The sequence below is a fragment of the Astatotilapia calliptera genome, chromosome 3 (assembly GCF_964374335.1).
Source record: "Astatotilapia calliptera chromosome 3, fAstCal68.1, whole genome shotgun sequence".
Classification (NCBI taxonomy): Eukaryota; Metazoa; Chordata; class Actinopteri; order Cichliformes; family Cichlidae; genus Astatotilapia; species Astatotilapia calliptera.
Genome location: NC_137424.1, coordinates 39,837,977 through 39,851,919, shown reverse-complemented (window position 1 = coordinate 39,851,919; position 13,943 = coordinate 39,837,977). Strand labels below are relative to the sequence as shown.

The window sequence follows — 13,943 nt, the reverse complement described above, 5'->3', positions numbered from 1 at the left end:
GTAAACATAACTCTTGCTGAGAAAGCCGTGTGACTTGGTGGTAATGGACGGGCCTGTATATTTTTAAGAGGAAATGTAATGATTTATTGGAGCATTGTGTATCTTGTATAACGACAATATCAAACCAAACTGAAATGAATGTGTGACTGTATTTGACAGCTGTCAGTAAATCACGGACTTGGTAATTGTAATTCAATGCTAAAAAGTTGCTTGAATCAAATTTCTGTAAACTATCAGACTATTAAATCTGACACTGCAATTGGCATCGGTGTTCATGTCGAACTGTCGCTCAAAACTAATTATTTAGTGCCATCAGACCTACCTGCTGACATCATCTATAAATCAGTATACATTTTCAACTTCTTTGGACTGCTCCACCACAGTGGATCAACTCACCCCCTCCCTAGCTTCTCCTCTGTTGCAGCAGCCCTCTGCACATCCTCCTTTGTGACATCCATGAACTTCCTCTGTGGCCTTCCTCTTTCCCTCCTGCCAGGCAGCTCCAACTTCAAAATCCTTTATCCAATGTATCAACTATCCTTCCTCTGTACATGTCCAAACCATATCAGCCTTCGTTTCCAAACTGCTCAGCCTGAGCTGTTCCTCTGATGTACTAATTTCTAGTCCTGTCCATTGTGGCCACTCCTAATAAGAATCTTAATATCTTCAGCTCTGCCACCACCTGTCTTTTTGTCAGTGCCACTGTCTCCAAACCATACACTGTGGCAGGTCTGAGTACCACCTTGTAAACCTTCCCTTTCACAAATCATATTTTAAACATATATTGATTATAACTCAACCTCAAAAGCTCATAAATTTAAAAAAGTATTTAAGTGTTGTACCCAAAAGAGCAACTGGTTTGAGATCATTTTTGCCAATGAGACAATATATATCCGGGACATTTTCTGGTTGTGAGCAGCATTTGATTTAATTCCTACTATAGGATGTGGCAGATGAACAGATATCCAGGATTTTTAAGATGCACACAAGTAATAAATACTGTTTTGTGTAAGAGAAACCTGTTTGTTTGTTTTTTTGGTCTTTAAGCACTTGTGAACTGTCATTTATTTTTGTCCCAGTCACTGCAATAAATCATAGTGCAGAAAAAAAAAACAGTCATTTCAGTGCAAAAGTCACAAAATCAAAAATCAATTATTTTGTAAATAACCAACCAGAAAAAAATAAATAATTTATCCACAAACAACAACATTAAGTTTATATTTTTAGAAAAAGTGAAATGATAACGTCTCGTACATATCCAACAGATAACACACATGAAATAAGTTTAAAGCATTGAAAGCTTTTCAGTCCTTCAATGGCAAAAAAAGCAGATGAAACGTGGATCTTCAGCAGATTTTCCTGCCTTAAATCTAAACATCAAGATCATCATCAGGGTCCTCCTGGTCGTAGTCATCGTTGGCATCGGGTTCATACAGAATTCGACCGGAACCTGGGCCCGATTGCAGCAGAGCGGTTTTCCTGCAAGATTAAAAGAGAACTGTATCTTTAGGTTGTTTGTTAAAAAAAGTTTTAAAAAGAAAGAAAGAAAATCAACATATATTAGATGTGGTCACTGAAAAAAAGTCTGACTTCTCTTTGCTGAAGACAAAGGGAAGAGCAAGTTTCTCCTTGGCCTCGCGCTCTGTGTCAGACAGGCGAATGTTGAAGGTCAAGTTAGCTGTTGGGTCCATCTACAAGACACAAAAAGGACACTTACGTCATAACAGGTTTGCTTATTTATCCATATAATGTGTGAAGCTGTTGTACACATGTTACGCTATACCTGCTGTTCCTCTGGTTCAGTCTGTCTGCGTCCAGCATGGCTGGTTTTACTCACTACAGTAACTGAGAAATCCCCTTTGATGCTGAATATCTCCTCCTAATGACAAAAATCAGAACAATAAATATTTCATAAAAGTTGTAGGAATTTAAAATAGTAATTAAAGTTCAAGCTCTTCTTACATCTTGCGTAACTTTCCCCAACTTTGATCGCTTTGTTATTTTTGCCACCGCTTCATCTCCCTTCGTTCCAGGTGCCACTGTGATAACTGAAGTAGCTAAGTGGCAGACGCTTCCCACAGTACCCCTCTGGTGCATATCTGCGTGGAGCAGACCAATAACAGCTCTCACGGCTCCCCCTAATGAAAACAGAACGTAATCGTTAAACAGGGGAAGTGCTGCACAGCCTACTAAAAATAAGCCACCCGTGAAGGACCGTGAACACAGAGAGCCTTTTATCCATAATATGCTTTTGAAAGAAAGATAACCACTTAATAGATTTTTGGGGGTGAAGCCAAGACGAGCATCTTTTCTGCGTTACGTTTTGTTTTGTATCGCTGCAGATCGCACAACAGAAATGCTGATGCGATCCGATTTGTGGTCAATTAGGCTCAGGGAAAGATGGGTAAAAGGTCAAAGCATTAAAAGCATGCTCAGATGCTGGGAGTCAGACCTCCTCCCATTCTGTAAAATTACTGAATACATGGGCCTTAAATCACACACACAGAGACACAGAAGATACATTATCACCTTTCTTAAGCTGCTGAAGAGTCTTGCAGACAGCAGGTGGACTCATGTGTCTCAATATCCATGACAGCGAGTCGATTACTAAAGTCACTGGTTTGGGGTGTGATGTTTGTTTGAGCAGATGAGTGAGTTCCTCCACACAAAACTGGTGAACTGTAAAAGCCGACCGATTAGTCCACCCAAGGGGGTCCGTATAAGCACTGTGAAAGTGCAACCTGAAGTAAAAGAAGCACAAGATGAACGTTTGATTCCATGTTAAAGATCCAGAAATGGTGTCAGCGGAAGGAAGGCTGTCAAGAAGCTATTGTTAAGGAAACAGTGAGAAAGGGCTGAGGTATGCCAGATTACACAAGAACTTGGCTGAAAATCAGTGAAAACAGGTCTGATAGAGTTATGAATCCACATTTGGACTTCCACATTACTGAAGCAGTGTGGGACCATCTCAACAGCAAACACAACAAAATCTAAAGAAGACCTTTGAATGTCCTTCCTAAATACTTAAAGAAATTGCAAGAAAGCTGCATGAGAAAGTTCAGGCTGTGTTGAAAAATTAAAATTGACTGAAATTTTAAAACATCAACTTTAAAGAATTTTGAAAACTCAGTTTTTGCCCTGAGAAGGCAGGGACCGAGGCCTTCTGAGGAAGAAAATAGTCTGCTGTAATAGAATCTGCCATGTGCACCAAATACATCAAGTATTTCCTTGTGTATCATGTTTCCATTTAGCTGTCCAATGTGTGGGTCTTTGGTTAGTCTATATATGGTATATGGCCATTAGAAAAAACACATTACACACTCCTTTAATGGAGTAACAATGGTTCACACTGGAAAAAATTGAAAGCAGGTACTGTTATGCATTTCGCTTGGTAGATGAAGTAAACTTTTAAGCAAAATCACATCATTTGTTGTTGATCAAATAACTGTTTCAGCATTAAAGTTCAATACCTCTGAGTAGATGCTGTTAATCCATCTTTCAGTTCTTCCTCACTGACATCAAAACCAAGCACGTGGACAGGTTCTTCTCTAAAATCATAGCACAGGCCAGTTACTGTTTAAGCCAATACACAACTTAGACATATTTTAGGCAACAATAGGTATACAAGGAAACACGGTTACATACTTGTTCAATGCGGCACTGATGAAGCTCTTAAGTAGGTGCTGCCCAGAATAACTACAAGAATCTATGAAAGTATAAATTACATCAATTAATGTCATCATTATTGATAACAATGTATACTTATGGTCGACAACGTTCACATATTTACCTTGTATTATAAGAACCGCCCCAGTATCAGTGCCTTGCAATAGTTCAGACAACATGGTAGCATCAGCTAGTTAGCTTGCCTCTGCTTCACCGCCATTTAAAACATGAATACTTAAGAAAACATGAGTAATTTGCCTTCACGAGAACGACATAGCTTAAAGCTAACAATTATAAGTACCTAAAGTCGCTACAAGTAATGTTTCGCAGGAAAATAAAGCTTTCCCTGTCCAGTGAAAGTACAGCAGATTTCGCTAGCTACTATGTTTGGGGTGGTTAGAGTAAATAAAAAAAACTTCGTATCCCATAGTTCCCTGTGACTTCAATCGTCTTCATGAAGGAAAATGTAGTTTATTAAACGTTTACGCCCGTAAACGCGTTTGGTGAAAGGCTGAAAACTAAACTACGTTACCCAGCATACACTGCAGCACACCCTTCGCTGGCAGCCTCAAGAGGCTTCTGCCGCGCACGAAGAGGACCGTGCGGAATAAAAAGCCCCAACTTCGGTCGTTTTGTATGTCTACGACGAAGAAACGAAAAACTTCATCGAGGGAAGTTTCCGTCATGGATCTGCAGTGATTCGCAGCGTTAATTAAATGAAAGTTTACACTTCTGTTGTGGTTAGATTAGTGCACTGACGAAGAGTGGGAGATTTGTGAACAAGCGACGGTGGTATTAGTATTTTGTCGGGCTAATAGTGTGGCGACAGGTCGGTGGTGGTTTGCCCCCCGTTTGGGATTCCCCCTAGAGGGAATACAAGAACGACTTCGACAAAGTGTGGAGTTTCTTTGAACGACAGCATCTTCGATCCTCCACACACTTGGCTTTCTGCTGCCAAAGTTTCCCGGTGCTAAGGTGCAGCCACGCCGGGAGAAGGCGCAGAGCGACGGCCGCCACTCTCCGGCTAGCTCGCCTGCTGTTTCTGCTTCTCGGATCGAGGCCGTGTCGGCGAGGCGACAATGCTTGACATAATGTCTGAACACCAAGGTATGCTTATGGACTATCAACAAAACCCAACGAAAAATAGTCCTCACTTGATGTTAATCTGTTCATCGCGTAAAGCTGTCGTTTTGAGGACAGTAAGCTAAAGTGAGTTACGGCTAACGTCGTTGTTGCGTGTGTTGTAATAATGTCACAGCTCGATATTGACCGACAGTCGGACGTGTTGTCGTTAAACTACCATGAAAGTTCTTTAAAAGTGAAGACTGTGTGATTCCAACTTTTTGTACAGTGATTGTAGTTCATAGATTTGATGTTAACATTTATTACACAGTTCCCGTTAGCTTGCTAGTTAATTAACGCGCCGAACCACATAGCTTAATAGCTGCATAGCCACGGTTGCAAACCAACTCACCGAAGCCTCTCTAACGTGTCAGTTGAGATAACATGGCTTAAAAATATAATTCAGAAAAATGCCCCCCTTTTTTGGACATTAGCTCAAACTTCAAAGGTAGCCAGCACGACACGCCCGATTAACATTAGCCGATAGCACAAAGCTATCTCTGCTATGGAGCCTCCCACTACTGTATCAAGAAAGCTACCTTGGTTTGCTAGCTGATCAAGAGGCTGTTAGCCACAAGACAACCCTTAAAAATATCAAATTAAGCCTTCGACCACGCAAAACTATCGTTGTAAAAGCTCAGTAAAATGAAGTTACTCTCTCTTACCCGTTTACCGTTAACGCTACAAACTGCATAACATCCAGTTAGCTTCCCCTCTAAACGTCACCTAGCATTAGCATACACACAAAATGTACCAAAAGCATGGTGTCCAGCAAACAGACGCGTTTTTAGCAATCCAGTCAACTTTTCCTTATAAACTTGGCGTGAAAACAACGAACTCTTCTTCTAGAGTGATTTTTACACACCCACTAATTTTGTGAAGTTCAAGCAGTCACAAAGTGACACCGGTTGCGTTGTTTAAGGACGCAGAAGTTGTCTTGAAGATGTTAGTTGGTCTTTTTTTTTCTTTTTTCTTTTTTTTCGCTCAATTGACCTTCAGTCAAATATGGACGTTAATTTAACGTAGCTTTTACAAACACACTGTTTTCAAATAAGACCAGCATGCGCTTCATCGTTTATAATCCCGATTAAGGTATTGAGCCGTGTTAGCAAGCTAATGCTAGCATTAGTCCACTCTCTCGGCAACGGAATGCTTTGTAATGTAGTGGCTGTTAAGCAGTTGAAAAGTGGTCACTTGTGACTTACAGACTTTTTTTTTTTCTTCAACAGATTCACTGTTAACGTGTAAAACGGAACCTCTGGTGAGTATATTTATCATTTGAGCACTTTATTTGACTCAGCTGCCCTTTGTTGTGGAGGGCTGTGTAGGTTAGCTTCACTCTCTTAAACAAAGACATGTTTCCTGTAGCCCCCAGAGAAGAAGAAGAGGACTGTTGAAGACTTCAACAAGTTCTGCAGCTTTGTCCTGGCTTATGCCGGTTACATCCCCAGTCCAAAAGAGGTGAGCTGTTGCTTTTTTTTCTCTCCCCCCCCCATTTTCTTTTTAACATATCATATTAGATGTAGTGACTACTTTGCAGTTTTGACAGAAGATGTTTTTGTCTGCTTTTATAGGAAAGCTCGTGGTCCCCAACATCATCCAGCTCTGCACACAGTTCGGGGTTGTCAGCAGATGGTGGAGGTGGAGGGAGCAGCTCCAATGGCAATGCCTGGGCAGATGGGGGCTCCGACATCCACACCATCCATACATTTGTCCGCAAAGCTCGAGCAAATAAGGGCAAAAGTATTCGGCGCATGCACTCTGACAGCACCCTGCTGGATAAGATGCAGCTTAAAGACTCTCTTTATGAGACCCAGGCCAGCACTAAGGGAGAGCGCAAGAAGGACAAAAAACTGAAAAAGCTATCACTGGATTCTGCCATGGGAGCAGCAGATAGTGGCAGCAGCGAGGGTGAGAAAAGAGCCCGCATCAAACGCAGCAAGAACTCAAAACAGCCCAAAGCTAAGAAGCTCAAGAGTTCAGCTCCTCAAAGCGAGACTGACTCCGAGGCACGGAATACGCACTCCGAGGTACGAGCTGGCAGGGAGGAGCTGCCGGGGCACGGGGGCTCCTCTTCGAGCATGCAGAGCATGGGGAAGGTGCAGCCAGACGAATCCATCAGGGAAGCAGAAATGAGCTCCAGTGAGGGTGAGACATGGATCGCTGATGAAGACATTATGGTGGAATCGGGTAAGACACTGTAATTTTGACCTTTTGTCTGTTATTTACTTGGTGGTTGCTTACTTTGAACCAACTCACAACCATAATCCCCCTGTAACTCTGGTCTGTTTATCCACACAGGGGATGATTCATGGGACTTGATCACCTGTTACTGCGGGAAGCCATTCGCGGGACGGCCGATGATCGAGTGCAACCAATGCGGCATATGGGTGCACTTGTCATGCGCAAAGATCAAGAAGTCAAACGTTCCCGACATCTTTTACTGCCACAAGTGCAGGGACTTGAGGCGGTCGGGACACAAAAAAGACACTTAAAGCTGAGCAGGACTGGAGAGGAAAAGGAGCGTTTGATCTGTTTTTGCTGTCGTCTGACACTTAACTTTCTTTGATGCCTACAGCCAAAACAGCCTAAACTATCACCTGGAGGGCAACTGTAAAGTCGGTTTGTTGGATTTCTTTCGACAATCACAACCATTCTTATTTATCCCTCACGTCTAGTTTTCGTTCCCCCTTTTGCTACTGTGAAGAACTGGGAAAAAAAAGGCAATATTGACAGTTCTTAATTGACGTCAGCATTGATTGGCTTTAGTATTACAGTTCTGGTGATGTGCATATACTTTTTTTTTTTTTTTCTCTCTCAATAGTTCTCATATTGACTGAAGGTCCACTTTTGACTTGTAAATTATTTCTTGCGCATATTGACAAATTAGTGAAAACCTTCTCCTTTGGTCTCCGGAGTACCACCCTGAGCTTGGTCCAATCATTCCCAACCTTAAATCAATACAACACATGCAGAGTTGGGGAGAGGGAAGCCCAGCTTACATTGTCAGTTAAGAGGTGGATAATGTCACTCCTGTTATTACTTTATACGCACGTCATAATGCTAGACGGGCAGTTCGTTTTGGTTTTGATCGTACTCTGGTAGTTTGTGTTCAGCTTTTTCTTGGGTTGTCTTTAAGCCTCCTGAAATAAGAAGTTTCAATTCATTGACTCGGATAAGATTTATCACTTTGCATCTTCATTTGCATCTAGTTGTACTCAAACTATCCTTTCAGCAGTGCACTTTTAAAACCTAAATACACCCCCGCTTTTTTTTTTTTTTTTTTTTTTTTGGAAAACCGGACTTGGTCATGTGCATTCATGACAGCGTGCTTAGTATTTCTCACAGTCCGGCTTATTAATCAGTTAGCCATTAACCGTGAGTCAGTTTTTACTTATGTGTTTGTTTGTTTTTTGTATTTAAATCATCTGATATCGGGGCGGGGGGAACGTTGCTGTAAGACGACTGGTTTGTTGCCGTGCTTTACGATGTCAAAGTAGCTCTGAGGCGCGTTTATGAATGGTTGTTTAAAAAAAAATATATATATATATATATATATGTATTTTTTATTTCTAGGCTTTCTGAGGAAGGGGGTGATTAGAGATGCACCCCGCATCAGAAAAAGGACATATGATTGTCTCACATCGAGAACAAAGTTGTAGTGTACAGAAAACAAGTTGAGGCTGTCTAGGTTGTCATTTTGTTTATGTTGTTTGGTTTTACCATGTGCGTTTTTTCTTTTGTTCGTGGGAGAGTCATCGTAAGTCTCCAGTAGCAGTTGCATTCTCCGTACAACTTAAAATTCTGTGTACATATCCTGTTCTTTGACAACTGTACATATGTGAAAGTGAAGAGAGAATACTCAAGCAAATTCTATATTTTCTGCAGTCTGATATTGTTTTGGTTTTTTTTCCTTTAATTGTAGCTTGAAAAATAAAAGTCTTTGGGAACATGCTGGTTGAGTTTTTTTTTTAATTTTCTTTAATAAAATGACACACAAAAAACAAACAGTTACATATCACATTTTGTTAGGTGTTGGCACACAACAGTGTTTGTCAGGTTTTGTCTTCTACCAGCAGAGGGCGACAGCTGGCAGGAATCTCACTTGTTAGTATGGCACAGATACTGAATAAATGCCAAGTTATACAAAAATTCATGCGTGATATTTAGTAGGCTTTCTAGTTCTGATAATCTTCCCTGGGGAGGTCTGGTTCATCCTGCAAAACAAATATATAAATGCTCAGTTCTTCATATTAGACAAGTGCAAGGTTTTTAAATTATTAATGCTGAAGCATTGTTGTAGGGGCTAGAAATGGCTACCAGTGTCACAGAAAACTTACACAAGCCATGAAAGATGATAACTGCATATGCAAATAGGCCATTCAAGCAATAATGACTTCAATGACTCAAGCACATGCACACATACATATATGTATTTATGTATATTTTAAACTATCAGATATTTGTTCATAGAATACAAGTTTAGGAATAGATTGCTTTCTTTGCACTGAATGGGACAGCATATAGTTCTGTTTGCATATTTTTTTACTTTGCAGTCTGCTAAAAATAATCTGAATAATAACTTCTGTTTAAAGCTAAAGCCATCGATGTTTCAGGCCCACATGTATACTTTATGTATCAACAGTGCGAGTGTGTTGAGCTTGTGGCATTTAAATGTCGCTGCGATGCAGGTTATTTGGTGGGAAAATGGGGATAAGTGTCATTTGCCGCTCACCATTCGGGTTCTGAAGCTGGATATTTGAAAGCCGCCGATGGGGTCCAGAGGAGCGACCTTCCTCCTGTAGAGAGGAAGGCAGTCAGAATTCAACACAACATCAGGGAATCAAATACGTGCAAGCATCAAATCAAAAGACATCATTTGGTTCTGGACTGATCATTTGATCTTCTCATTTTTACATCAGAATTACATGTATTTTGGCCAAGAGCTAAAAATCTTCAAAAGCGTTAAGATATTCATCTTCATCTACTTGACTCCAAATTTACAAGTGTCCTTTGTTGTAAATTACATCATAGGATTAATACATCTAATATAAGTAACAATCATCCCCATAAATCATAACTTGTCAGTTTATATAAGCTGCATAAGCACATAGTTGCTGTATTTACAGCTAATTTGCACTATTTACACCTTTTCTCTATCACGTGTGGCTGTATAACCAACTGTTCGACAATATCTAGAGCCATTTGTCCTAACCTCTTCTCATTGGCTTTCCGGTTATGCTGGTGCTGGTTCGGGTGCTGCCGCTGGGCGGGAAGGTGTTCTGTCGGGGCGATGAAAGTCTCTGACTGAAAGGAGCCATTGTCTACATCTCCCACCATCCCCCCTGCGTCACCCACAGAGAGGTCGCTCATGTCCAAGTGATCGAACAGGTGGGAAAAGACTTCTTGGTCCATTAAGGTGTCCTCCTGAGGACGTAATCAGATCATTCAATAAGATGGAAAAGGATTAAATGCCAGTAGCTGTTTAAATTGCTTGTCCGAAAGTGGTAATAAATTTAATGTCTGTTAATAAAAAAAACAAAAAGGGCTTACCCTCTTGTTTCTGGATCTGCTTGGTATGACAGCAGCAGATATCTCCTCCAGCAGCAGGTAAAGAGCCAGGAAGGGCAGCATCCATCTAGAGCCAAGCATCTGCACAGCGCAAAAGAGAGATTGTGAGTCTTGATTCCCTGTAAGGGTGCAGTCACACAACAAAATGAATCTGAAAACAAACCCTTTGCTCACCTTAAAATCTCTGGTTTTCTCTTTGGATTTCGACTCTAAGCTGTCTCGGGTCCCTCTCTGCTGACCAGTGTGGAGAGGAGGGTATTTGTAGCCATGCTTCCAGGGTGGGTTTATATTTTGGGACTATTATGGGGCTGTTTAGGCTAAGTGTGTGTATGTGTGTGTGTGTGAGAGAGACTATGTGACTTCAGACATGCCAATTAAACCTGCCGCCTCGCTTCCTTAACATCATTATTGTCAATCATTATTGTCAAAACCTTAAGAGATTTTAGGTTCAGACAACATGCCCTGACACACTTACATACAGCTACACACACACATGGCTTCGGCCCCACCACGCCCTCCTCCGCTTTCATTATTGCTGCTGCGGACAGATGAGAGTGTGATAAGACCACTTAGTTTACAAGCTCGCCCGGAGTAATGCATACCCTCAGGCTTTACATCCTCCCATGTCATTTATGCAGGCATGAAGCTGAGAAGCATGAGTGAAAACAACATCTTTATACTCTTTACACTGTATCACATCGAATGCTCGTCAGCCCGGTTTTTACAAAAGCAGAGATTTAGGTGGAGTTATGAACCGTGAAGTGATCTGCAAATGCAAGCATGTCGATTTCTTTAGGATAAGATAGCTTAACATAAGATAACACATACTTTATTTACTACTATGTCACGGCTGTCACAGAAGAAAATAGCTCAAAAAACAAAATTACACTAAACAAGGAGCTCAGTTAAGACAAAAAAGCGAAAAGCTCAGAATCTCAGTGTGATACAATGATGAGCTTAAATGTAAAATCAATGCAGGTATCGTGGTATGAGGTAGTAATCTGTCCTTGTGGCAGTGGAGCTCAAACAGGTGTTAGACAAAGTCTTCAGCTGCATGTGCGTTAAGTGGAGCAGAGGCTGGTCATGATCCAAAACCACTGACCACAGCTGGAGTCATTTGAATGTCCTCCATGTCATCTCTCACTGAATTAAGCAAGGGCTTCCTTGAAAAGGAAAAAGTCATTTGGGTGGCATCATATGTTCCTCCTAAACCTGCACATATTGTTCAGCATTAGTGGTGCCTTCACAGATGTGCCATGTGCACTGATGTACCGCCATACCATTGCAGATGCTGTATTTTGAGCATACAGCATCTGTGAATGTTTGAAAAACAACAACACAATTTTTTACTCACCATTTTAAAAGACAACTTTTCCACCTCGCCTTAAAGGAACTCAGGCCCAGAGAAGACACTGCTGTTTGTGGAGACTGTTTTAACATTTGTGTGTAAAGCAACTATATTCTTTGAACATGGTATTCAGAGGTGCTCCTAAGCTCGTGCAGTGAATTCAGCTACAGACATCGAAAACTCAGCTTATGTTATTTCAGCTGCATTATTCTGTCAGGTTTCTATAGACTTCATTTTCTTCAAACAAGTTCCTTTATGCAGCCTATAGTAATCAGACTTCAGCATACAGGGAACTTATTTTGAAAGAGTTGAAAGATTAAAAGACTTTTGCTGCACCGTGCAAACATCAGATGACAAATAGCATCTCAAATGAAGGTTCATTCTCTCTCTGATAAGAACAAAATATGCTGTGCTCCTTTTGCTCTCTGCTGGAAACCGCTATCTGTTTAGCATCCACCCAGTGAACACATAACTTGCTCAGTTATTACAGAAACCCATTTAAATGCATTTTGCAGTAAATAAGTGTATCTAGATTACCTAATCGATCATTAATAATTACTGACAAATGAAAACTGTAGTAAGTTTACTAATTAATTAAAGTATTTGTGTAAGTCAGCTTGTTTTTGTGTCGTAAATCCCAAAAGAAAAGGACCCATCCACAGCAATCAGAGATAGCATCAGTGTGTGTGGTTATCTAAAGCACTCTGCTTCGCCCGACTTCAAATCACCACCCCACTGAGACCACACAGACAGCCCTCTCCACCCGTCTTCCTCCCGCCGGCCTGCTGCAGAAAACAAAACACAGGAGAGACAGTGTAGCTGGGATGGATAGAGATTGGCAGAGGATCGGGTGGGGCCGGTGGGGGTCTACTCGAAGGGTATGCGCTTTGAGACACGTTTTCACTTTTCCTCTTTTTCCGCCCTGTCCTAATTATTTCTATTTTGGGACACTGAGGCTCACCAAACATAGAGCCAGTGTTGATAGATCAGTCATGTATAAATAAGCCACGACAAGGCTGGCAGCATGTCAGCACGGGCAGAGGCCAGATAGGCTGCACTGATTACCCCCATTATCGGGGACAGGCCTCATTAGGAGCCTCGAGCTGGGTGTGCGACTGTACGTGTCCTTTTGTTACAACACAGGACCAAATGTCCTCCCGAAGATGTAAGCATGAGGATCATCTTTCAGATGTTAGGACATTTTGTTGGCTCTCGTGTTTAAGAGGTTACAGGTTTCAGTAGAGAGGATTGGTTAGAGGCTAAAGGCTAGGATTAAGCCAAACAAATGCTCCTGCGTCTTCAGTTTTTAAAGATGTGCTACGATACGACTACTTGCACTTGATCTGAGCCTGTTTTTTCATTTTGAGACTGAGAGGAGAGTAGTGATGCCTAGGCAAATTTAATCATGTTTAATAGCATAATGTTTATTGAGTGTTACTGATTTTCTATTCTCAAAAAATAAAAAAAATCAATCAATCAATAAAGCAAATAAACCAGATCACATAAACCACAATGCACACAGTAAAATTTGCACACACAAAATTGTCATTGTGTGTTTTTCTATCCAGTGCATTGGCAGTGTGTTTGGGATCATTATCATGCTGAATAATGAACTTGTCGCCAATCAAACTCCTTGGAAATGGTACTGCATGGTCAACCAAAATCTGATGGCACTCTTCTACCTCCATAATTCTATTAATTTATACAAGATCTCCAACACCACTGGCTGAAACGCAGCCCTAAAGCATGACAGGTACAAGAACTGGGTTGGAAATGAGTGAAAAAGCAACCAATGAGCAAAGAAAAATCTCCAGAAAGCCTGGAAACTATTGCTCATGACCACTTTTAAAAAGAAAAATTAGTGGTCTTCTATGTCTGGCTCATTGGTAGCAAAATACTAGAAATAAGTGGAGGCTTCACAATTTTGCACAGTACAGTGATTGGTAGTATGTGTCCTGTGTATGGCCCTCTCTCTCTCTCTAACTGTGTGTATGAGCTGACACACTCCGCCCCGTCTTTTTGCCCTATAAGTATCAGGCATTGCAGCAGGTCCCAAATATAGACTCGCAGAGACGATTCTCACTCACAAAAAATATTAATGAGAAAAAAAAAAAAAAAGAAAAAAAAAAAAATATATATATATATATATATATATATATATATATTTTTTTTTTTTTTCTCCGATTGAATCTGCATTGAAATGCAATGTAAGTTCAGCTATTTGTGTTTGTGAGAG

General features: G+C 40.9%; 3 protein-coding genes across 3 annotated transcripts; 1 reads left to right on the top strand and 2 right to left on the bottom strand.

Moving 5' to 3' along the window:
• Positions 1-1,022: 1,022 nt before the first annotated feature.
• Positions 1,023-4,139, bottom strand: elp5 (elongator acetyltransferase complex subunit 5). Its single transcript, XM_026162023.2, has 8 exons — positions 3,791-4,139; positions 3,646-3,706; positions 3,471-3,548; positions 2,530-2,741; positions 1,963-2,138; positions 1,784-1,879; positions 1,591-1,691; positions 1,023-1,479 (listed from the first exon to the last, which is right to left on the bottom strand). Exons 1-8 carry the CDS (start codon positions 3,843-3,845, stop codon positions 1,371-1,373), a joined length of 888 nt encoding a protein of 295 aa, XP_026017808.2. The 5' UTR covers positions 3,846-4,139; the 3' UTR covers positions 1,023-1,370.
• A 68-nt stretch (positions 4,140-4,207) lies between these two features.
• Positions 4,208-8,742, top strand: phf23b (PHD finger protein 23b). The gene is made up of 5 exons (XM_026162022.2): positions 4,208-4,773; positions 6,018-6,049; positions 6,157-6,249; positions 6,363-6,978; positions 7,090-8,742. The coding sequence occupies exons 1-5, from the start codon at positions 4,746-4,748 to the stop codon at positions 7,281-7,283; spliced, it is 963 nt and encodes a 320-aa protein (XP_026017807.1). The 5' UTR covers positions 4,208-4,745; the 3' UTR covers positions 7,284-8,742.
• LOC145420973 (uncharacterized) lies at positions 8,737-10,673 on the bottom strand. Its single transcript, XM_080290545.1, has 5 exons — positions 10,534-10,673; positions 10,342-10,440; positions 10,004-10,215; positions 9,524-9,587; positions 8,737-9,005 (listed from the first exon to the last, which is right to left on the bottom strand). Exons 2-5 carry the CDS (start codon positions 10,438-10,440, stop codon positions 8,967-8,969), a joined length of 414 nt encoding a protein of 137 aa, XP_080146671.1. The 5' UTR covers positions 10,534-10,673; the 3' UTR covers positions 8,737-8,966.
• Between the last annotated feature and the right edge of the window lie 3,270 nt (positions 10,674-13,943).

Bases quoted from the DNA above. Each gene is read 5' to 3' on its own strand.
- elp5 (XM_026162023.2), bottom strand. From the start codon at position 3,845: ATGTTGTCTGAACTATTGCAAGGCACTGATACTGGGGCGGTTCTTATA. The intron at 3,707-3,790 runs GTAAATATGTGA...ATACTTTCATAG, and splicing joins GGCGGTTCTTATAATACAAG to ATTCTTGTAGTTATTCTGGG. The intron at 2,139-2,529 runs GTGATAATGTAT...TGTTTTCATTAG, and splicing joins TCTTCAGCAGCTTAAGAAAG to GGGGAGCCGTGAGAGCTGTT.
- phf23b (XM_026162022.2), top strand. From the start codon at position 4,746: ATGCTTGACATAATGTCTGAACACCAAG. The intron at 4,774-6,017 runs GTATGCTTATGG...TTTCTTCAACAG, and splicing joins CATAATGTCTGAACACCAAG to ATTCACTGTTAACGTGTAAA. The intron at 6,979-7,089 runs GTAAGACACTGT...TTATCCACACAG, and splicing joins AGACATTATGGTGGAATCGG to GGGATGATTCATGGGACTTG.
- LOC145420973 (XM_080290545.1), bottom strand. From the start codon at position 10,440: ATGCTTGGCTCTAGATGGATGCTGCCCTTCCTGGCTCTTTACCTGCTG. The intron at 10,216-10,341 runs GTAAGCCCTTTT...TTACGTCCTCAG, and splicing joins GCAGATCCAGAAACAAGAGG to GAGGACACCTTAATGGACCA. The intron at 9,006-9,523 runs GTGAGCGGCAAA...TTTGTTTTGCAG, and splicing joins CCAGCTTCAGAACCCGAATG to GATGAACCAGACCTCCCCAG.